Below are 22,793 nucleotides of genomic sequence, written 5' to 3' on the forward strand. Positions count from 1 at the left end.
GCAACTCTTTGCCTCGCTACATGCAGTTGTCTGCCACAATGAGCCAAAGAGAACTCCACAAGTAACGGCTGGGTGCGGCTCCCCACAAATTTCAGGTGGGAGAATCTAATATAGGCTCTACGGATTATTGTAATTCTGCTAAAACGTTTTATGGGATCCAATTTGCATCCACTAGTTTTAACGGGATAGTTTAACAGTGACAGGGAGATAAATAAACGATAACTACGAATGCTCACTCTTTCTTCTTTTTTTGCGAACGTCGATATCAGAAATTATGTGCTGAGCGCTAACTCTCGTATTTCTTTGCCTTACCTGAGAATGATACAACGACCCATTAGAGCACAGTAGACTTCGAATTTAGGTGGAGCACAAGGTCGCGGGATCGAATCCGGGCCACAGCGGCCTCATTTCGATGGGGGCGAAATGCGAAAACACCCGTGTACTTAGATTTAGGTGCACGTCGAAGAACCCCAGGTGGTCGAAGTTTCCGGAGTCCTCCACTACGGCGTGCCGCATAATAAGAAAGTGGTTTCGGCACGTAAAACCCCATAATTTAGAGAACTTAGGCGATACACTTGAGGACACGACTTATACAGAATGAATAGCAACGAGGCAGTCACGGTATAGCCGAAAACATTCGTCTGCTGTTGCGGTAGTGCTGTAGCTATGGCGCTGCGCTGCGGAACTTGAGGTCACAAGTTCGATCCTGGCAACTGTGTTCGATGGGCCGCAATGCAACAGCGTTTGTGTTCTTAGATTTAAGGGGCGCCTTAAAGAACACTAAGTGGTGATAGTTACCGCAGTCCCCCTTAAGGTGTGCCTCATAGTTACACCATGTTATTCGCACGCAAAACCCTGGAACTTAATATTGAGAACATTATTGGCCTATAGCACACCCTGGCGTGCCTACCTCATTCACCTCTGCCTCTGTACGAATTTCCTTCTAACAGATATAAACGAGTGTGCGGTGTATAATGGAGATTGCAAGCTGCGGTGTGAGAACACGCTCGGGTCCTTCAAGTGCCACTGCGACATTCCGGGATACACCTTGGCCACGGATGGCACATCCTGTTTAGGTAAGTAGTACGCAATATATGCACAACAAGTTGTGACTCCAAAGTTGGGTCCATAGGGCTGATGAGCCGCAGTTTTGAACCACACCAGCAGCGAATGGTGAAATTGGTTCAATAGTACAAGTTACGTTGTGTTGTGTAGTCGGGGGTCCATGCGGCCATGAAGGCTCCATGGATGGTGCCATGCTAGGTGCCAGGGGAAAGAAGACTCCTGAGCGGCGTTCAAGAGATGGGAAAGAGCTTTATATTCAAATGTACGTGATAAAGCTTTACAAAAATGGCTCCAACTCTCGGAGCACACTACATGCTAAAGTCATTCCATGTCTGAGCCTCATCTCACAGCAGTCCAGATTCACTTTCTGTCCCGTTTATTTCCCTCTCACTCGTCAAGGGCATTCACTGGCAAATCACAAACAGTGAACCGGTAACAAAGCACCGGCTCCAACGTCCCACCTTTTAGCCGGACCCCCACCTTTTTGCCGAATTCCCTGGTCTCCAAAGTTGCACAATACGAGACAGCCACGTGGCAAATTGTGAACCTGCTGTCCACGCCGTTGCCACGGGAGTCCTCGACAATGACCCTTTCATCAATTAATGGCCTCTTCGTGGCGGTCAATCTGTTAGGATCGGGAGACTAGCTTTCGCGGTAGTCGGAGGGCGGCGTTGTCGTCTTGAAGTGAACTGTCATTGTTTACGCGTGACCGTTCGCGCCAGGTACGGGCTTGCAGTACGGACGGGCACTCGTCTCACCTGTCAGCTCTGGGCGGTCGAAAAGCCGATGATACGGAACATAATTGCTTGTCCGTAAGACTCAGGTAACGCTGATGTAGCGTCCTTGAGTAAACGACAAGATGTGAATAGCACCCGAGACAGTTAGTTGCACGTTTGCCGGTGAAGCATGCTTTGTTCCGGGGTCTCGCCAGGCACAACAGCACCCCCGCCCCCAAATGGTGCGTCGCTAGGTCGAGTTGTTTGATGCAGTTCGGCCCAACGTTGCTAGACTAGGTTCAGTTTAACTTTCCGTCATGCATCTGCGGGCGCTCCCGTGCCTTGGTTCGCCGTCAGAGAGCGGGAGCAAGGGTTGGCGAAGGTATGGTGTACTGGAATAGGGTAGTGTGTCGTCCGGGGGCGAAAACGTGCCTCTTTTTGCGATGACGGCCGGGACTGCTGGAGCACGCCGGTCTACCGCAGCGCCATCTGTCGCTGCAGCCTGGATTCATTGCTGGGAAGGGGAAAAGTAATGGTGCAGCAGAGGGCCTCCGGGATTGGCAGTGATGGTTGTCGCGGAGGTCATGCATGTACGTTTGGAGTTCGCCCATTGCTTGCTGTGGTTTTTCCTGCTAGCAGGCTTGACCTACCGGTCCCAATATGGGACTAGCCAGGCAGGTGGCAACATCTTGTATAGGACCAGAATAAAGTTTTTGCTCCTCCTCCCTCGTGCCGCGTTCGCACATCCTTTATGCGCACGGCAAGCGCTGAGTTTGCAAATGTATTGCGTGTGTGTGCGCGCGCGTGCGTGCGTGCGCACGCGTGCGCGTGCGTGTGTGCGTGCGTGCGTGCGCGTGCGTGTGCGCGTGCGTGTGCGTGCGTGTGCGTGCGTGTGCGTGCGTGTGCGCGTGCGTGTGCGCGTGCGTGTGCGTGTGCGCGTGCGTGTGCGCGTGCGTGTAAGCGAGAGAGAGTGCGTGCGCGTTAGCGGCCGCATTCGTCACAGAGCAGTATTTTTTTTCTTCAGTGAAACCTGGCGACCGCTTCTCTGGCTGATACAAAATGAAAGATATCCCGTGCAACCGACCAGGCACAGCGCAGGTGCTCTTTCTGGGCTTTTCATTGTCGTGTCTTTCAATATATTAAGATCATATGCGTGCTTACTGAACGGAACGAGCAGACGAGTGTTTGTCTTCTGCAACCGAAACGCTGAGCCATTGGCTGAGCAGACGATCGGAACACTGCATGATCTGTGTTCGGAAACGTGCAAGCATAGACGGCGTTATTGATGTATCTTAACAGTTTGTATTATTTATTTTTTGCAAATTATGAGGATTTCAGTTGTGTTTTGAGAGCGCTTTAGTTTATAAGTGCAGAAAGTTTTGCACATGTGTAAATTTCGCGCCCTAGGCACGCCGGTCGATCGCAGCGTCTTACTGGTGGCGTCATCGCAGAAGCGTCCCCAGTTCTCCCATTGTTTTTCCGTACGGACGACACACTGCCCCATTCCATACACCATAGCGAAAGTGCTAGGGTCTTTGGACTTCGCAACTTACGAACGCAGCAAGTGTTTTCACCGATGCGTTTTTTAATGTTTATGTAGCAGATTGATAAAAAAAACAAAAAAAAAAAAACATTACGCAGCTCTGAAAACGCTACTGCGCTCCCCCGGAGTGCGCAGTGTAGTCCTTAGTCCAGGACCGCAGCTGCCCTGGCCGTCCACTGCGCTCTACTAATCAGCTGTTGCCGATGAGTAGCTATAAGTGGCTGATTAGTAGCTGTAATCAGTTGTTGCTGATTAGTACTAATTATTTATTATTGCGAACGCACTGTATTGCTCATGAGGCGGCGTTAGCGCGACCACACGATAGTCCAAAAAGTCAAGGGAGCCCAAGTGAGCCAATGGAGGCAGCTGACGACTTTGGTTAACGGAAATTTAATTAAGGCAGATTGAATTAGGCTAAGTTAATTAAGATACAGTTAATTGAAATATAGTGAAGCCACTCGAACCCGCAGCCATTGTGGTTAATTCTGTGGAGGAACACGTCTATCGAGGTCAATCACTCTCAGGGGTCACTGATCAAGAAAGAAACCTAATTAGGGCGAACTTAATTAAGGCCCAGTTTCTAAAATATGGTTAAGGCTCTCGAACCCACGACCTTTATAGGGAGTCTAACATGGCCTTTGGTGTTAAGGCGAAGTTAATTAAGGCAGCGATAATTAAGATACATGTTTAATTATAATAGAGTTCATAATACACTCGATGACACGACCATCGGTAGGAGTCGAACCCAATAATTTTGGTAGTAATTAGGGAGAATTAATATATAGTTAATTAAGGCACTCGAACACAGGATCGTTGGTGGGAGTCGAACACTCGACTTTTTGTGATGGCAATGCTTTCGCGTTCATCCACATAGGGATAACTACGTATTTCCTTCTTTGTTTTTATTAGAACATAAGATATACAAATGGAATATTTTTTCACTGCAGTGCCCCTCAAATTTTAATTATTTAGTCATGTTGCGCGGCAATTTTGCGGTTATTCGTGGGCCTCTTTCGCGCTCGGAAAAACACTTTTACGTAGCACGCATCGAGCCACAGAAAGCTATATTGAGAGTTCTTCGTGTCGCTCTACAATTTTCTCATTGACTCTTTTCATCTAGCTATATTTGAGAAGCTAATTAATTAGTTAAATAAGTTATTAATTAGGACTAATTGTCTAACTAGGCGGAATGAAAAAAATTGTCTGAGTATCTCCAAGCGACGGCAAACATTACCTTGGTTCTGTACAGCTACGTGACATTCACAAATTTTTAACTCTGGCTAAAATTAACTGGGACACCCTGTATATACACACTCTCAGTACTTCATTGTTGTGTGAAAAAAAAATATTAAGCTAGCACTATTCCTTTAACCAGAGCACCACATTCACAAGTGCAATGTTAAAACCTACGTGGGCTATGCTCGCTTGCGAGCAGACTTGGACATTCAAGGCAGGTTCTCGTTGCAGGAACGGAGCATAAATATGCATTCGCGTCACCAAATAAAAGTTCATGATACGGGCCGTAAACTCGTCGAAATGCACACGGCATTGAAAACGCAAAAGAGTGCCGCAAAAGGCACCGAGACGGCAGCAAAGCACGCATGTATACCAACGGTCAAATTGCGCGAAGAGCCGCGGACAGTGGTTGGTCAGCCCGTCCGCGCCGTGCTTACCGAACCAAGTGCGACGGCAGCGCCACGAGACGCGAGGATCGGTGGTGGGTCCACGTAGTCACGGGGGGAGACAGAGGGCAAATGATAAATGAAATATAGGGAGGTTAACCAGGACTGAGCCTGGTTGGCTACACTACAGTGGGGAAAGGAAAAGGGCACGGAAATATTAAAAGAAGAAGAGAAGGTCCACTGGAGATATCATTCGGTCATTCAGTCCGGATCACAGACGCTGACTCAATCCGGTAGCTTTCAAATATCGCAGCAGCACTTTAGTGGCCTTTTGTAGCTGCGATATGCGAGGCCATGGTCCCAAGATCTTGTTCAAGATGAACGGCTTTCTATCTAACTGATTAAGAGCTGTGCAGAGGTGAAGTCTGTCGTGTTCAAAAGATGGGCAGTAGCACAGTAGATGTTCTATAGTTTCCTCGACACCGCAGGCATTGCACTGGGCGCTATCAGCCATTCCAATGAAGAACGTGTATGCATTCGTGAATGCGACGCCCAAGCGTAAGCGGCACAGCGCTGTTTCCTCATTACGCGGAAGCCCTGGTAACAGCTGCAGTTGCATAGATGGCTCAAGTTGTTGAGTGAATTCAGGTGTGTGCCACTTCTCCGATGTCATGAGGTGCGCAAGCTTGGTTAAGTGTTGGGATGCGTCAGTCCGCGATAAAGGTACAGAAACGAGGGTTGCTCCTTTGTGTGCTTTCCTAGCAGCTTCGTCAGCGAGGTCGTTGCCGGAGATACTGCAGGGGCCAGGTAGCCACTTAAACGCGAAGTCGTGTTCTTTCGCGATCATATGATGATGCATTTCTCGTATCTCCGACACGAGCTGTTCACAGGACCCGCAACTAAGAGATGACAGAATACATTGTAAGGCCGCCTTCGATTCGCAGAATATCGCCCACCGACTTGCCGGTTGGTTGCTCATATAATCAACGGCACCTCGGAGGGCAACAAGCTCCGAACTGGTGGATGTTGGCAAGTGAGAAATGTTTTATCGGATGCTTATTGATCGTGATGGTATAACCACTGCGCCGATGGAGCTGGTCTGAGTGGAAGAGTCATCCGTATATATGTGGACCCGGTCAAAGTAGAAAGTGTGCGAACAATCCAGAGCTGCTTGCTTCAAGACCAAGGAAGCCAGGTCGGTCTTCTTTCTTATCTCTGGAACCGTAAGACGCACTTGAGGTTGTTTTAAACACCACAAAGCTGAGGTTGAGCGTGCTGAGGGTGTAAAGACCGATGGTAAAGAGGCACGATGGATGCTGACCTCGTTGGAGGAGCACGCCTGTGGTCGTTGTTCTGGCAGACAGGCAAAAGAGCTTGACAGGAGTTTGAAGATTGAACCTAGTCTAGTAACGTTGGCTAGGCCGGCTTGATGCCTGCATTGCTCAAAACCGTGGGGCCGCAGCTTCCGAAATTGAAGATTTTCTCGACAAAGGCCTCTGATAGGTGGCCTATGACTGGACTGCATAAATGTGAGATGAAATGTTCCAAGCAGCGACCTTCGCCAGCCACACACAATGCCGCAGCCGCTACATGCTGGCGACTCTCATGCCAGACTGTACCAATCCAAAACAAAATCCGACAACCCCTATTGAAAGGAAAACCCCGAAACACAAGTTTCAAGTTGATCCGAGCAATCAAAGAAATTTCCGGTTATGTGTCTGCGCAAGTAGACAAAAACGGGCTTTATGTAATTAAGCTAAGTAATTATGAATTAGAGCTTCCACAGATGAAGAAGGCAAAGGGATAAATGGCCTTGATTAATTCATATTCCGTAACACTTAGCACAAGATAGCTACATGATTATAACATAATGGCAAACTGCGAAATAAACGAAAGGTAGAACTATCTGCAACCCCTATCACGTTCCTAAATTGCCTCAGAAGGCCTCACTTATTCCGCCTTTATTCTAGCGCAATTCTCAATGGTCCTACTCTAAGGCTACGCTCCATCCGAGCAGGGGGCCGTCTTTATGTGACATCCCTCTGCATAATACGACGACGCGTGATTGGAATAAGTCGCTAATTCTGACCAACAATAAAAATATTTCGAAAAAATTGTGGAGGCTATCCAAAACAAGTCGCAATGAAACTTACACTTAGGTTTTTTATGTTCAGCCTACATCTCCATGTAGCTAAAGACTATGAAAACACTGACGCTTTCCTGTCTCGAGCGTTCAGCTGTCGCGTTTTCATGTAATTAAACTAACTAAAACATAATCTGCTATACCACGAGCAACAATGTCCTCTGTCTGACAAAAGCTCCTAAGACTTAAACGTTCTCAAAATTAATATTGTCGCAGAAATTAAAGCTCATGAACGCAATCTACAAAACGTGCCTTCAAAAGCACTCCCGCCAAATCAAACATGTCTATTATGAACTCCCACTAAAGCATAACTTATCAACTCGCGCGTGACCTTTCAAACTGTATGCAACAGTTGCCATGTTTGCATTACAGTTATACAGGCACTGTCCCGTAAACTTTCCACATAAAACTGGACATCTAACCTGAGCCGAAAATGCGAATAACTTAACAAGATTTCGCGGTTTTCCTTAGGCTTCTCAAGCGTTCAACACACAACTAAGCTGAATATAAAATGAGCACAAAAGAACAAAACAATTTGCAACGCGTCTTTCGTATTTTATTTTCGGGCCTTAAAAACGAACCCTTTCAGACAAGCTTGAGAGGGTCGCGCATTTCGGGCTTCTCGGAAGGTGCGGTAGCGAAGAAGGCAAAATCCACTAATTTGCCTGACGCACCTCGTAGCTGCGACTTCCCGTACAACAAAAAATTATTGAGAAGGCATTGAATTATTATTGGTGAATCTTGAGTTTTCATTGAGGAATTGTGGAAATTTTGTTCGAGAATTGTTGGGCTGACTGTTGAGCGGTCTTGAATATTGGCCACTGAAATTTAATTGAAACACCACTGGGTGTCTCAATGTTGAATAATCGTTAAGTTACGATTGAAATTCTATTGCGCTTGGACGGCTCGTTGTGTTCATTTTGTTGAATGGTTGTTGGGTTACCATTGATGCTGCATTGAATTGACGTTGTGGTAGTTCTGTTGACCTGTTGTTGAGTTATTGTTGTCACAGCACTGAAAAGTACATTGTGGCCCAGTTGAGATGGCATTGAGATTTCAGATGTCTCCATTGAAATATGATTGACATTTCGTTGGGCTAGTGGATTTTTATTCATATATTGAAATCGCTTTGCTATTCACACTTGCATGCCCCGGTGCCTGCTCATAACTTTCACAAACACAAAGAAAAGCAAAGGAGAGACTGATCAATTTGAAGTACCTTTATTTACACTGAAGACGCGTGCCCATGAAACATTATTACAGTACATAAGGCACCACTACATCGAACCTGGAGACATAGGCTAGTACCTACAGCACTCTTAACAGTGTAAATACATCTGAAAACACATATACATATGAATTCAATCAAAACGATCATTGTGGTCTTCACTTGCGACGTAAGTTTGTGACTAGAAGGCAAAGCGACTCAAAAGGCAGGGCTTAAGCATACCCTTTTAACAACCAACTATGAACACATGAACACTTGAAGCTGCTTGCGTGTGAATACACACAAGACATCTGAATACGTTACATTAAAATGTTTCGCGCACTAATCCATCACAGGAACAGTTACGGCTGACTGTGAGAAGGCAAAATAAGACTTGAAACAAATGACTTCACCTAAATATATACAAGCTTTAGCACACGTCTCTCGCCGCGATTAAAATTTAATGAAGTACCAAAGTAGACTTGTCTGAGCTTTTTGTCTTCGAGATGTATATATTTTCAGGTTGCCCAATTTTGTAAAATAACCTCACTCAACTTAGCTATTAATTGATGAGACATCATTTAGAAAGTTGTCGGGCATGGTGAACGCCTGAATCATGTTTCTGACGAGCCAGGTTTCTAAGAACAGTACACCATTTGTATATGTTAAATTGACGTACAGAACAGTTTGTTGGTGGTATTTCCTCAATTTAGTGAGCTCATTTTCAGTTAATTTTTCTGGACTTGCACAAAGCTAATTAGAGCACTTTTTGGGGCCTTTTTCACTATACACAGCAACTAAGTGGTACCTCAGTCAATAAAGAGATAAGCCAAGGCTAAAACCTTGAACGATGAGAGAAAAAATAATTATTTAGCCCAGAAAATTGGTAGTAACACACGGCTAACACAATTCCAAAGTGCCAAATAGATGGTCACGTGCACTTGCACTATCAAGTACCCCAGAAATAGTCATAAAGAATTGGAAAAGGTTTCAATGACTACACAGCCAGATTGGTGAGACAGTGAAAAACGCAAATGCGTATACGAAAAACCAATGACCTCATTTGCGCAGGTAAAATATTATTAAAATGCTACCAGAATTTTATTGCATAAAATACATAAAAGTTGCATAAAAATAGGGACAAAGCAGTAACAAAGACGAAGGGAGATACAGCACCCGTGTTGAAAAAAAATTACAAGTGATATACATGCATATTTAAGCTCAAGACAATTTTTTCTCCAATATATATACAAAAAGAACACATGGACTGACTGCATAAAAGAAGGTTCCTGCGCCTGTAGAATGCAGCACAGTACAAAGCAGCGCCATGAGAACCGAAAACTAGAGCTTAGTATGTTTAAAAAGTACGAATAGTTGCATACCTACAGGCATGTGTCATGTCATGCCTTGAATGCATGAAATTCATAAATCTTACACAAATGAAGTTACCATGACTCTTATTGGCTTCCTCAGAGGACTCCTTGAAGTTGAACTAGAAAAATGTACATCAGTGTTAAAAACAGAGGAGATAAGACCCTGTATCGTTTTTCTTGAAATAAACAGCGCAAATATTTCATGTATCAATTCTATGGACACTTCGCCAATTCGGTGTGCATTTACATTTGACAATCACCCAAACAGAGACGAGAAGGATGAATTAAGGTAGGAACACACATGAACGCTGACTCAACTATAAGTTTATTCGCGAAGACAAAGATTTTAAACACATTGGCCAACGTCACAAAGAAAAAGCCATGGATGCGCAGCAGAAAGGGCCCGGCACAACAAAAAAGGACCGAAAGACATGTCCTGTAGAACAAACATGTGCGTAAAAAAAACACATGAAAACTGAAAGGTTTGTCTTGTAAGTGATATTAACGAGAAATACTGCAGCAACTCTTTCCCACTAAGGGTCGCAGAAATCTTGCTTATGAATTTTTCTTCTTGATCAATAAATAATTATTCCATAAGTCCTCTTGTGTGCTGGTCTTTGTGATGAAACAACCGTTCTTTCTGCTCTATACTTTAACACCAGAGGAGTTCCAGAAGCAATATTGATCACAAACGAAACAAATGCATAACCAAGTTATCTGTTGCCCTTAGTGGGGAACACTTGCAGTTCTCAAGAGTATTTCTCGTTGGGTAGTATCACTCATCGGACAAATATTTCGCTTTTTCGAAAGATTTGTCCGATAGTTCTCGTTTTTCACGCACGTTTATTCTATGACATGGCTTTGTCATATTTTTTTTCTTGTCGCTCGTGGCTGTTTCTACCACGCATGCACGGCTCTTTACCTTTGTCAAGTTGACCAGCATCTTTAATACCTCCGTCTTCAAAAATAAACTTGCGCTCGTGTGTGTTCCTACCTATTTCGTCGTCCATCGTCCGCTTCTGTTCGCGCTGCTGTTTCCAGTACGCACGTATCACTTGGTTAGGCTGGTAAACATTCTCGCAAGCAAAAGGAAATACCTCCCAAGGCAGAGCAAATCGAAAGTAAGCCTGCACAGCGTCCATGCGGCAGCTGGTACACCACACAGCAGCACAAAATGGTTAAAAATCCCACTTGATGGAGAGTGGCAACAGAGATGCGAGCTTGCTAGTGAATCAGCAACATATCAACGGATGTCTCTTGCACGACGCCAAGCTGCTCTTGACGTAGAACACGTTAGCATCTGGGTATTTGCTGCATGCGTAACCTGCGAGAAGGGAATGCGGACAGAAAATGAGATTGCGCGGATTCAGAATCAGCCACACGCTGCACATAACTACGCACAAAATAAAAGTACACACTATACTGGCAAGTAAAAGTTTGCGACTCTTTATGAGTGCTGTCTAGAAAAGGAAGAAATGGGTTGCTACGGTAAATGTTAGCTAAGACACGCACAGTGATGTTTCACAGCGGGCAGAAATATTCCCGGCTCTCACAGAACCAAAGACCACGCGACAGTGCATAGCCGATACCAAGCAGATATCGAATATTTGGGTAGAAGTTCAGCAGCAGGAATGACCTAAAGATACGCCGAGAGCGATGCGAGCGTGAGCGTGCCTGTACGAGTGAGAAGATGCACCGCTTCTTTGAAGCTAGCCGCTCCGGCGTGTCTCCGATCATCCCACGCGATTTGTGTGCAGAACTTCGTGTACACGCCCTTGCGCGTTTTGCGCGGTAGCGTCTGCGCAGTGAGCTAGCTTCATGCACGCGTCATTCTTCACCGCGCAAACGGTGCTCGAGGCGACAACGCGCCGAGTGGCGCTCCTTTCGCTTCTGCAAGCAACGCACATTCGGATCGGTCCAGCTCAAAGAGGCAGCAGAGAACGGTGGCATGTTTCGGTTATCGCCAATTAAAATTGTGCAGTATGCCTTCAACGTAAACGCGCCGCGCTAGATAAAGATCCTTACTGCGGTAGTTTTGGCGGTGATAGGCGTTAAGGCAAGCTCGTCTGCGTCTCTGTTCTTTGGTGACGTCGTCACCACACCTCTGTTCATTTGCGCTGTGTATCCGTGTACAGTCACCGCGCGGAAGCTGAGACTTATCGGTTGGCCGTTCTCCGCAAATCCCAAAGAGGCGAAATATATTTTGCGGTGCGCCCCATCGTTAGGCGCAACCTAAATCTAGGCGCGCTTAACCGCTACGGCACAAAAGGTGATCACAGTAACCGTATGGTATACGATGAGCCACTACGGATTAAAAAAAATAATTATGATGTCCTACGTGCGAAACGAACGATCTGATTATGAGGCAGGTCGTAGTTGGGGACTCCGTATTAATTTTGACTTCCTATAAATTTTTAGGTGCCTACAATGCACAATGCACGAGCGTTTTTGCATTCCGCTCCTTTGGAATGCGGCCGCTGCAGGGATCATATCCACGACCTCGAGCCCCAAACTGCCACGGCGGCCGCCATAGTTACGAAATGCGTAAGCGTGACGTGCAACACCGCCTTCCGGTACGAGTGTGGTACAAAAGTAGCACAGCTGCACACCTGCTGCACAATTATTTGTCGCGGTTCTCCTAAGCTCGTAGTGTCTGCCTAAGTACCTTGAAAGGCAGCGCGCCTCTCACGTATCGGAACGCGATAACAAGCGCTTAGACGCCCCACGTGAGCCCCTATGAAAGATGGCGTGACCACTGTACAAAATTATCACTGCTCAGAGAAGCTGATCCTTATGTTCCAATTGTGTTCTCTCATACAAATTAAGGAAAGGTCATTAGACAGGAACAAATGAAGCAATGCAATTTTACGCACGTGGGCCGCCGCTGCCTCTTCGTCTACTATTGCTTCAAACGAAGTGACGGCGGCAGCGAGCGTTAGTATCGCGCGCTTTAGCTCCGGGGCATACGGTTTGCTTGAAGTGAACGGTGTGCTTAACATCTCACGCTTGTCAATGTAAAAATAGAAAAAAGGCTACGTGCCCAAGAAAACGAGACTGCTTACCTATCTGCAGAAGTTTGGCTGCGACTGTTTCGGGGTGCCTTCTCTCCAACAGGTATCGTGACCTCTGCCGCGCAGCTCATCAAAACAGCCAGGCTCGCAAATCATTCGAAGACTAGTAGCTGGGTCAGCCAACGACTTCAACGGATAAACGTCCCACTTATCGTCGTTAAAGCATTTCACTAAAATGTGCGTCACGATGTCCGAAAAGAAAAAAATATTTTCTTCAAAAAGCACGAGGCGTGTTTCACTACACAGCGGCAACCAACTAACTGAGTACGAAATCCGTTCACAACTTCACTGTCGTATGGAGTTATAAAGATCTTTCGAACACAAAGTAACCGCACGGAAAAACCACTAATAATTGGTAATAATTTTTCATCCACTAACCTTCATAAAGTTTTAAGACCAACCTAATTTGTAGCGTAAACAATAAATACTACGACCAAAATATGCGACTACGAAACTAGCGGTAACGATGTGTACTGTTGAAAAAGCGTGCTCAAAACGAAGCTACAACGGTTGCAACCGCGTGCGCGCGCGCGCGCACACACACCCGAACGCTACCTTGACGTTTGTAGCGCCACCTAGAAATAAAAATTACTAATTTTATTGTTCTTACAAAAGTAACGCTACTAGAAAAGTTTATAGCACTTTTGCAGATGACGAGGTGACAAGTAAGGTATGATAAGAGTCCGTGACCTGTATTTCTTTCATTCCCCTTCGGTGTTCTTCTGAACATACGGGACCTGTCCTGCAGGCATGGGTGACGGGAGGACGACAGTTCGGCGAGGCTCAAATAAATCGCATGCTTCTTGCAAGGCGAGAGTCGGGAGCAGCCGCAGATACAGCAATTAGCTGCGATACTGTTGCGGTTGTTTCTGAATCAGAAGCTCTTTGAAGTCAATGGTTATAGCGGCTGCGGGCTGCGATCTCAAAGCGTGTTCGTTGTTTCATCTAGTACCACGGCCGTTGGATAAAAAAAAGCGATATTTACTTTCCGGACAGAGGGTGCGACGCAGGAAATTCGAAGATCTCTCACGTGTATGTTTGCAGCGTGTGCGCCGCTTGCATCCTACGGTTCCCACAGCGCGTCGGATGCTCGAAGGTAGCGTCGTCGCGTGTCGGCGTCTGTCTTATCGCCGGCCGCGCTGCCGCCGTGTCTACTTTTGCGGAACTCCACATGCGCGTAGTCACCGTGTTTGCGAGTGAACTTCGTATTCTTCTGCTCCCCGAAACGTGCTAATTTTGGATCGTACCAATTGCTATGCCATCTAGTGTATGTTAAAACGACGATGGCATCTGTACACCGGCGAAGAAATAAATCGTTATGAACTTGGGCGGTCATGAAGCTAGTCTAACGCTGCAGTTTTTACAGAGCGAAAACGGCTACGAAAGTGGGGCGGTCCCGGAGATAGGCGCTTGAAAGCTCCGGCTGTAGCGACTGCACGAGGAAGTGGCACGCGGCGCACGCGCCAATCATTTCAGAACTTACTGGCTTTCGAACGATAGGAGCATGCGCGCGTTCGTGGCCTAATGGTTAGAGCACCGGGCTCGACGGCCGACGTTCAATGCCACCCCATCGGTCACACATTATTTTCTTTTTACGAAAACGAGGCGAAAGAAGAGCCTACCTGCCGCAAAGTGACAGGAATGAGGTTGGAACGCTTCCCATTAAATTTTTGGAATACCTTCATATGCGAGGCCTAATTATTGCATACTGGACTCAACTGCTACACAACAGAAAAACAACTACAAAAATCAATACAAATTACCCAATAAATTGTTTATTGAGAACACTCAACGGTAATATTGTTGTGCAAGTGTTGAGCGAACTCAATTGCTTTTGAAAATTTGTTGAAGTCCGTTGTTTCAACAATTCCCCTACAATACATCAATGGTTAATCAACAGTCATTTTTGTACGGGTTTAGACTTTAGCTGCGTGCTACAAGAGCGGTACATTCACATACCCGCGCGCACTGTTCCCTTAGGTGCAAGGTAATTAATTGCCTTTCTTTGCCCCCGCGAATGAGAGGCTCTTGTAGCAGCCTACAGGACGCTTCGCTTCGTCCCCCTGCTTACAAGCAGACGTCCGCAATGCGGTAACGCGGTGGTTACTACGCTTAAATTTTCTCGAAACTTTCCTTTTCGCGACGTGCGTCGCACCTACCCGCGACCTCTGCAAACGCCTAAGCTTGGGATTTAACGTCCTTTGCTTTTTAACAGTCTCCGGCTGGATCCCCGGCTTCGCTCATTTGCCTCTGTCACCTTCTCTCTTCGCACGTTTGGTTCTAGACGCTTTGACCGTGTCCATCTTTCTCTTCCTGGGCCTAGGCCTTTTCTTCACGATCTGTTCTGACCTACCGATAAAGGTGACTTTTCCTGGCGGGTTGGCTGAACTTGCCGCCGGCGTACGCACTTGGCCGAACGGGCCCTCCGTTTCTTGTGCGGGAAAACCGCCGCTCTCTACAGCCTCGCTTTCGGCTACAACACGTTTGAGTCGTCAATGCGTGCATCTGCCTCGGGAATCGTTCCATGGTGCTATGACCGCTGCTCAATAGAGGGTACGCCTATCAGTATCTGAGTCTCCTCCCGTATTTTGCCCTGAAAGCTCGCCCATTGGAGAAGGATTCTCCTCTTTCCGTCAGCGTTTGCTCCGACCTATTTGAAGAGCCATAGCTGACTCGCTCTGGCTGGCTGGCCGAAATTGTAGCTTCCGTACACACCTGGTCGTTGAAAGAAAGCTATACAATATACGGCTTCAACAGGTGCAGGTTGTCATCGAACTTTCCACTTATGAATTAAATCAGGATCAGCGTGTATTGTTCTTTGTTCTTCATTTGGCGAACACTTTAAAGCAGCTAGCTGCTTGTCAAGTTTCTGACTCGGTAAGGTTCCCCGGTGCGGTCACTATTTGATTGTTTATTTTCGGCATAATCGATCGTGCGTGTGCTCAGTTGGGCTAGATTTGTTCTTGCGGTGCCCAAGCTGCGTGGAACACAGATCACCTGTATTTTGTAATAGCTTGTAGCAAATACATATTATCGCTATTCACTCGCTTGCTCTGTACACCGTCACGAAAGGTTCAGGTGCCAACATTCGTCTGTTGTATAGGTATAGTCGCGGTTACCCATGAATCAGTGCATTGTTTAAAGTGCTCACTCATTAATTTATTCTGAATACATTGGTGATATAGAGGGCGTATGTTTGCCTGTGAGTTGCGGTGTATGTGCGTAGATAACGTGCGAGAAGCTTACAGCGCCAGAAAGCGGCGCTATTCCCTTTGTCGCTGTGGAACGAGCAGTACTATGCTTTGCCGATGTTTTGAGGTTGAAGTTCTTTCTTTGGATGTTAGCCATACAACGATAGCGGATGTTTTATTTTTTGTCCTCGAATAAAGTTGTGCAGTGTCAAAAGCAGGTAACATAAGCAGTCCTTACATAGCGGCGGTGCGTGAACTTGAGCGCACAGATTCAATTCCATTTCTTAACATGCCAGTCACTATTTTTATAGCGAACTACTGCACACGTTTTTCCTCCACCGTACCACTTTTTGCAACATGAATTGAGCATAGTGCGTTAGCTTACACCCTCTTGCATTCCCGGCAGCTGATCGCACTGAAGCAGGCAGAAGTGGTAATGGTTTCGTATACACGCGCTTTCGCGGAGGCAACGTACGGCGCGCCGCCAAAAGTGCCATCTGTTTCCGAAGCAGCTAGCAAGCTCTTGCGTGGCACAGTGGTACAGTCACATGAGAGCAGCGCGAACAAGACGACGACGAAGTGAAAGCACACAAGACCAGTGCTGTCCTGTGTCCTTTCAGGACAGCGCTCGTCCTGTGTCATTTCACTTCGTCGTCGTCTTGTTCGCGACGTTCCCATTATGAATCTATACCAACTCACCCAACTTTCCACTTTAATACAGTGGTACAGTAGATGACTCTCGCGAAGAGGGCCCGGGAGTAACCACTGTGGAATCTGTTTTTGTTTTTCTCGATACTAGGGATAGCTGCGACGGACACCGGCGGTAGCGGCGGCACCGGACAACATCGCTAACCGAAACGGCTATTAGAATGAGAACTTAACAGCCTGCACTGTAAAACGGAAGAGGTCGAGTGAGAACTGAGCGCAAACAGCAACTGAGCGAACGAAACCTACCAAACTCTACAAACTCGGCCGGCGGCAATCTAGTTCGCTTCTCGAAATACCGTAGCCCATAAAACCGTAGCGTCTAGCTTCCTCTGACATTGGCAGCAAGGGTGAAAGGAAAGGCTTACACACTGTATTCGCACGTGCACGGATGCCCTGCGCGCATCGTAGCGAACTTTTTCCCCACTTCCCAAGCAAACCTGTCACCAGCGTTCTGCGCAGGCACCAATAGCAAGAAAACGAACAGCAGATCAGAGTGTGGCGGGAGTCTGTTGCTTAGACTTACGGTTGTCAACACACGTTGCCGCTGATGCGCGCGCGTTCTGCAGGGACAGAGGGTGGGCGTTGCAGATGCGACGTGGACCCCGATGGCAGTGCGAATGACGGTCCTGCGGTCAAACACTTATAAATGCGTGAGCATTCCTATGGTTACCCAGTTAGGAAAATCGTCCCTCCGTCCGTCAGGTAATACAATCGCTTTCAAGGTAGGGCCCCCGGCAGAGAGCGAATTCACCTTCGTGCTGCCTGTCGCTTCAACGCGAACTATAAGTGGCGAGAAACAGCGCTCACGAAGCTATGCTGCCCTCTGCCTCTATCGCAGAGTCACTTTCAAGATAGCACACGTCTCGGTTCAACGCGAACTAAGCGGGCAGAACACAGCCCACACGAAACTAGGCAGTTTTAGTTACACGTACGTAGAGGCTTTGCGTACGTAGAGCTTCTACGTGTCAGCAGTGCGCATGCGTACAACGTAGCGGGCGCGCGCGCGTCTCGCGGACGTACGTGAGACTCAATTAGACAGTTTTAGTTACACGTACGTAGAGGCTTCACGTACGCAAACGTGAAAAGCCTACGTGCCTTACGTGCACGCCATCTGACACGCTTTTAGCTACACGTACGCTACGCACGCCAAGAGGCACCCCGTAGCCACATCTATCGGGAAATGTGAACACGGCGGTAGCCAATTCAATCCTGTCGCCGTGTTTCGATGCAAGTCGTCTGCGCGCGCGCGGCCCGCTATCGCTTGTTCGTGATCTCGCGGAACTCCCGCGCGCAGCTGTCTACGTGCGCAAGAAACGCACGCAAAGAATTGAATCTCACGTACGTCCGTGAGACGCGCGCGCGCCCGCTACGTTGTACGCATGCGCACTGCTGACACGTAGAAGCTCTACGTACGCAAAGCCTCTACGTACGTGTAACTAAAACTGTCTATTCTTTGCGTGCGTTTCTTGCGCACGTAGACAGCTTCGCGCGGGAGTTCCGCGAGATCACGGGCCGCGCGCGCGCAGACGGCTTGCATCGAAACACGGCGACAGGATTGAATTGGCTACCGCCGTGTTCACATTTCCCGATAGATGTAGTTACGGGGTCCCTCTTGGCGTGCGTAGCGTACGTGTAGCTAAAAGCGTGTCAGATGGCGTGCACGTAAGGCACGTAGGCTTTTTACGTTTGCGTACGTAAAGCCTCTACGTACGTGTAACTAAAACTGTCTACTATCAGCACTCGGCGCACTCTGTCCCCATCGCAGATTGCCTTCAAGATAGGGCCCGCGCCATACGCAGCCGTCGCAGTATGGTTGATCACGGTTCATAATGGTTCGACGCGCATGGACTAGGCGCTAAAGAGCGATAACGGCTTAAAATGGCAGGACTATCATCAGCGCACCTGGCGCCGCCACCTGCAATAGTTTGAGTTATCAATTCACCTTGCGGCGCCGTCTGCAGCAGTTAGTGTCGCCGCAGAGCTGTCGTTTATACTGGTCGGATGAAGTTTTTATAACATTGATAATTACACCGGGCTGCGTGGAGATGACCAAGTGGTGCAATGCTTACGCATACGTAGATAACTCCCAGAGAGAAGTTTGACTGACACCGTGAATGAGCACATGAGTATACGGCGTAGAGCGACGCCTTCAAATCCACCTTTGGAACACGAGTCCTGCAGCTAGGGCAAGAAGGTGCTCAAGCGCAACATGAAACTGGCTACACAGCATCCCAGTATCGTCTAGCTGCCGTCTCCAGCTGCCGCAGCGACTCCTCCGCGACGCATCGCGTCTGAGAAAGCAGTCCACACGACATCGCGGGAACGTACAGAGAGGCCACAACACAAACGGCGACTAAATACAGATAATTTGTCCCGTATAAGCCACTCATTTTCATGTTAATATGTAACACGGCTGGAGGTTAATTATGCTTTCTTCTTCTTTTCAGACATCAGAGCTCGCCCTCGGGACTACTGCGCGGAAAATAATGGCGGCTGCTCTCATACTTGCCATTCAGGCGACAGCGCAGCCATCTGTTCTTGTCCTGAAGGATTGCAACTTTCTAGAAACAGCAAGCGCTGCGAAGGTATCCTTTTGGTTGACTGCTATGGAACTATCGCCCGTTTAAAGAACCGCAAGCACACCAGCTAAAGGCCTGCGTGCCCCTGCAATCTCTTACTAAGAGGCGAAAGAACCGGTATGTGACTCGCTATGTAAACCGGAACGGTTGGCCGTCGGCTAAACATGATATTGAACGTATAACGGCCGACGGCGAACACTTCTAATGAAAGAGAATTCGGGCCTACGTCTAACGATAAGTTGCTTCAAGTGAAACAATGCTTGGGTACATGTTCGTGAAATCCCAAAAATGCTGTTGTATCAGAGCAGCTTACCCTGTGTACGCCTGAATGAACATGTTCAGGAACGGCGACGCCTCAGCTCAGTGCCATATGTTAGTTAGTTGGAGTGGTAGGGGATTCACGTAATAGTTCTGTGGAAAACCGCAAGGTGGAGAGAATTAATTAATAAAGAGAAAATGAGACATCCACCTAATCGTAGCAATTGCCACAAAGTAGGTTAATTACTTCTCTCCACCTTGCGGGTTTCCGCAGAGTTATTACGACAAACGCTCACCTTTGCTTCGAGTTGTTGGTGGGTTCGACTTCACCCTGCCATCTGCTAGCCGCCTGGTTAGCTCAGATGGTAGATCGGCTGCCCCGGAAAGGCGGTGGTTCCGGGTTCGAGTACGGACAACGACGGCAATTTTTCCTTCAACTGCGAGGCCTTTATTTCGAGGAACCTGTATGGGTTTCCTTTGTAGTAAATGCTAAGATTGGAAGGGTGTCTCATTTTCCCTTGATGAAGTGGTTGGACAGGACTGCTGTGATCATTATTAGGTCGCCAGTAGACTGTAAATCCTAAATTCTGCAGGCCTATTTCTACCACTGCTAACCGCAACAGTCGAGGCCTATCGGTGGGTTTGCCGCAGTGTTCCGATATCTTGATGCAACGAAAACTCCGCCATGACTTTGATGGAAGCGGCAGCGTGAACCTGTACAGGCCAAACGCGCGACAACGTCTGCACATGTTGCCCCCGTTACGGGATGTGACAGCATTACATGCCCCATGACGCCGAAAATCCGTCGTCCGTTGTTGTCAATGATGTTACCATCAATCAATGTTACCAAATGTTCTTATCAATCAATCTTACCAAAGCTCACATGACCAAGCGAGGACGTCACCTTCCCGGCACTCGACCCGCTGCGGCTCGCACTGCGAAATCCCACAGTGTACAGCTACGGAAGTTTAAAAAATAATAAAAATGGCTCTAGAGGAGAAATAAAACATTAAATATACAAAATTCAGAGCACCCGATCATCATCGCCAACGTAATCACCAGGCGATTTCTCAGTGAAAATGGAGTGAAATGGACACGCCGTGTTGGCACAGGGCTGTTTTTCAAGCAGAAAGTTCACCACACAGTCCGAAGAAGTGGCAGAAAATGGATCAGTTACAGCGAGTGTTTTTAGCCAGCGTTGCAAGTAAAGGCCTACCGATTGCTGCCAGGTTCCCTTCTCCGTGACAATGGTTCAACACGGGCAGTCAACCATATGTGTCTTAACTGCAAAGAAAGTCGGTTTGTCCATCTTTGTTATGCGCACCTCCTTTAGCTTACCCATGTCAAGCTCACTGAGAAGCTTAATAGCGTTTGTCTTGAATTTCGCGGGTTTTTGGGTTACCTGTTTAAAGTTCTTTGCAACCGCTTGCATACCTTTTCTGAGATAAGTTCGCTGGGAAGGACAACAAACCTGCCTTCTTTATCAGGCTGTAGTAAGCCGAGGTTCGGCTCACGACAATAGCGAACAGCGGCGCGTACTGAGTGCTCGCCACTTCTACGTAGCCTCTCATCAGAATGCAGAAGGGAATCCACACCTTCAGATATGCAGCGTTCCTTTTCTTCCGACGACGCCTTGCTGGCAGTACGATGAACCATTCCCAAGAGACGCGATGGGGCATGTTGGGTTCCAAGCTGAACTTTGGTCACTTTTGTAGTAGCGAGTGAATATCAGGCGGCACTGTCGGAATTGGCAGGTATGTAACCGATCCACGAGGACGCCCTGTCGACGGCTTGCGAGGTAGATGCTGTCGCATAAAGTTCGAATAAACTTCAGTCAGCTGTGCAGCCATAAGACGGTGTTACGGCAGTGTGTTCAGAGAGCGATAGTCCTTTTTCCCGTTCAAGCAAAGCAACTGAAGACAATCTTACATATGGCCAACCTCTCTTCTAGCTTCGGATTTTAAAATTTTGCATATGCGTGTCCAATGGCCAACCGAAGGCTCTAGAAGGCAAAACATGCTAAGGACACCGGGATGATGCACCCCAGTTTTGATGCAACGTGATAAAAAGCGTGCCTTGCACGTCGTGAGGGAAATTGCAGCAACGCATGCAGTCAGTTGGCTTTCCTTCGAACACACATGCAAAAAGCTGCCTATTGTAGAAGAAACAAATCGCAGAAGAGTCTGTTGCTGGGCCTGTTGGTACATACTTTAAAAACGGTGGAACCCAGCCTTTAAGACGCAAACACCAGGAGAGAAGTAGACAGACACAAGCTTGGACTAGCAACCAGTTTAATGAAAACAACCACACAGAAGTTCGCAGAGCAGCCAGAGCACGCATGCGTCGTACATACCAGGTCACTATTAACAAAACCCAAAATGGCATTAGTAACCATATTTTTCTAAATAAGGTATCGCTTTCTTTGACAGCGATAACGAGGGTACACGCTTTGATGGCGACCATGTTTTCGGATATGGTACCCTTCAATCATTTCTCGTTCGTATCGCGTGGATTCCCTGCCAATAATTTGTGTGGTGCCTGCCGCGGTGCCTGCCGCGATGCCTGCCTATAGCTGTTAGACTGCGCTAGTGCTTGACGAAGATAACAAATAAAACAGCCCAACGTTGGCTTTTACATATGATATGCTTGCCGTCGTGGCGCTAGACTTGTGAGGCTGATGCGGTCTTGTGTGCCCCCCCCCTTTGTCGTCGGTAGCCCCTCGTTAACTGTACACGTGCCACAACTTGGCCCGGAATTTGGCGCGCGTGCGCGAGCAGGACATGCGTGTCTGGGACCGGTGCCGACCACGTTGTTTGATATCAACCACGTCATTTTTGCGGCCAGCGCTGATCAGATAACTAGCTGGTTGTGGTGTTCCCACTTGCTTACGGCAGAGATTAAAATGCATTCGCGCAAGCGAAGACTGAATTGTTGCATGTGACGGAATGATCGCACGCCTGCCATTTTATTCACGGCGCAGAAAGAAAAGCAGCGCGCGCCTGTCTACAGCTGCCCGTTTCACTGCGCTACTGCTTTGGGTAGTAAAAGTTGGTCGAGTATTTCAATTGCGGGGTGAGGACGTAGTGCTGACTTATAAGCTTATCGATGCTCATCATTATGTGTTGTCTTGTGCTAGCGGGGACAGTAACGTTATGTTGATCCTTACCGGCAATCGGTTCTCCTAGACCACTTGACCAGAGCACAGAGCGAGCTACCAGCGGTCGATTAGCTCAAAGCTGTGTAAAGAAAAGCTCGAAAAGCTCTTGCCTCTGTGGTGCCAATTTGGCGTAATAACTTGTTTCCATAGAATGTTTTTG

General features: G+C 47.5%; 1 protein-coding gene across 2 annotated transcripts in view; it reads left to right on the plus strand.

The window, feature by feature from the left end:
• Window positions 1-22,793, plus strand: part of LOC126535749 (uncharacterized) — a 338,961-nt gene that overhangs the window by 126,996 nt on the left and 189,172 nt on the right. For both annotated transcript variants that reach the window (XM_055073350.2, XM_055073351.2), the window contains exons 6-7: window positions 951-1,076; window positions 19,087-19,224. In XM_055073350.2, the coding sequence (XP_054929325.1) occupies window positions 951-1,076; window positions 19,087-19,224 (264 nt within the window). The remainder of the gene's footprint in view (window positions 1-950; window positions 1,077-19,086; window positions 19,225-22,793) is intronic.

This window comes from Dermacentor andersoni, chromosome 4, assembly GCF_023375885.2.
Source record: "Dermacentor andersoni chromosome 4, qqDerAnde1_hic_scaffold, whole genome shotgun sequence".
In the NCBI taxonomy this organism is placed as follows: Eukaryota; Metazoa; Arthropoda; class Arachnida; order Ixodida; family Ixodidae; genus Dermacentor; species Dermacentor andersoni.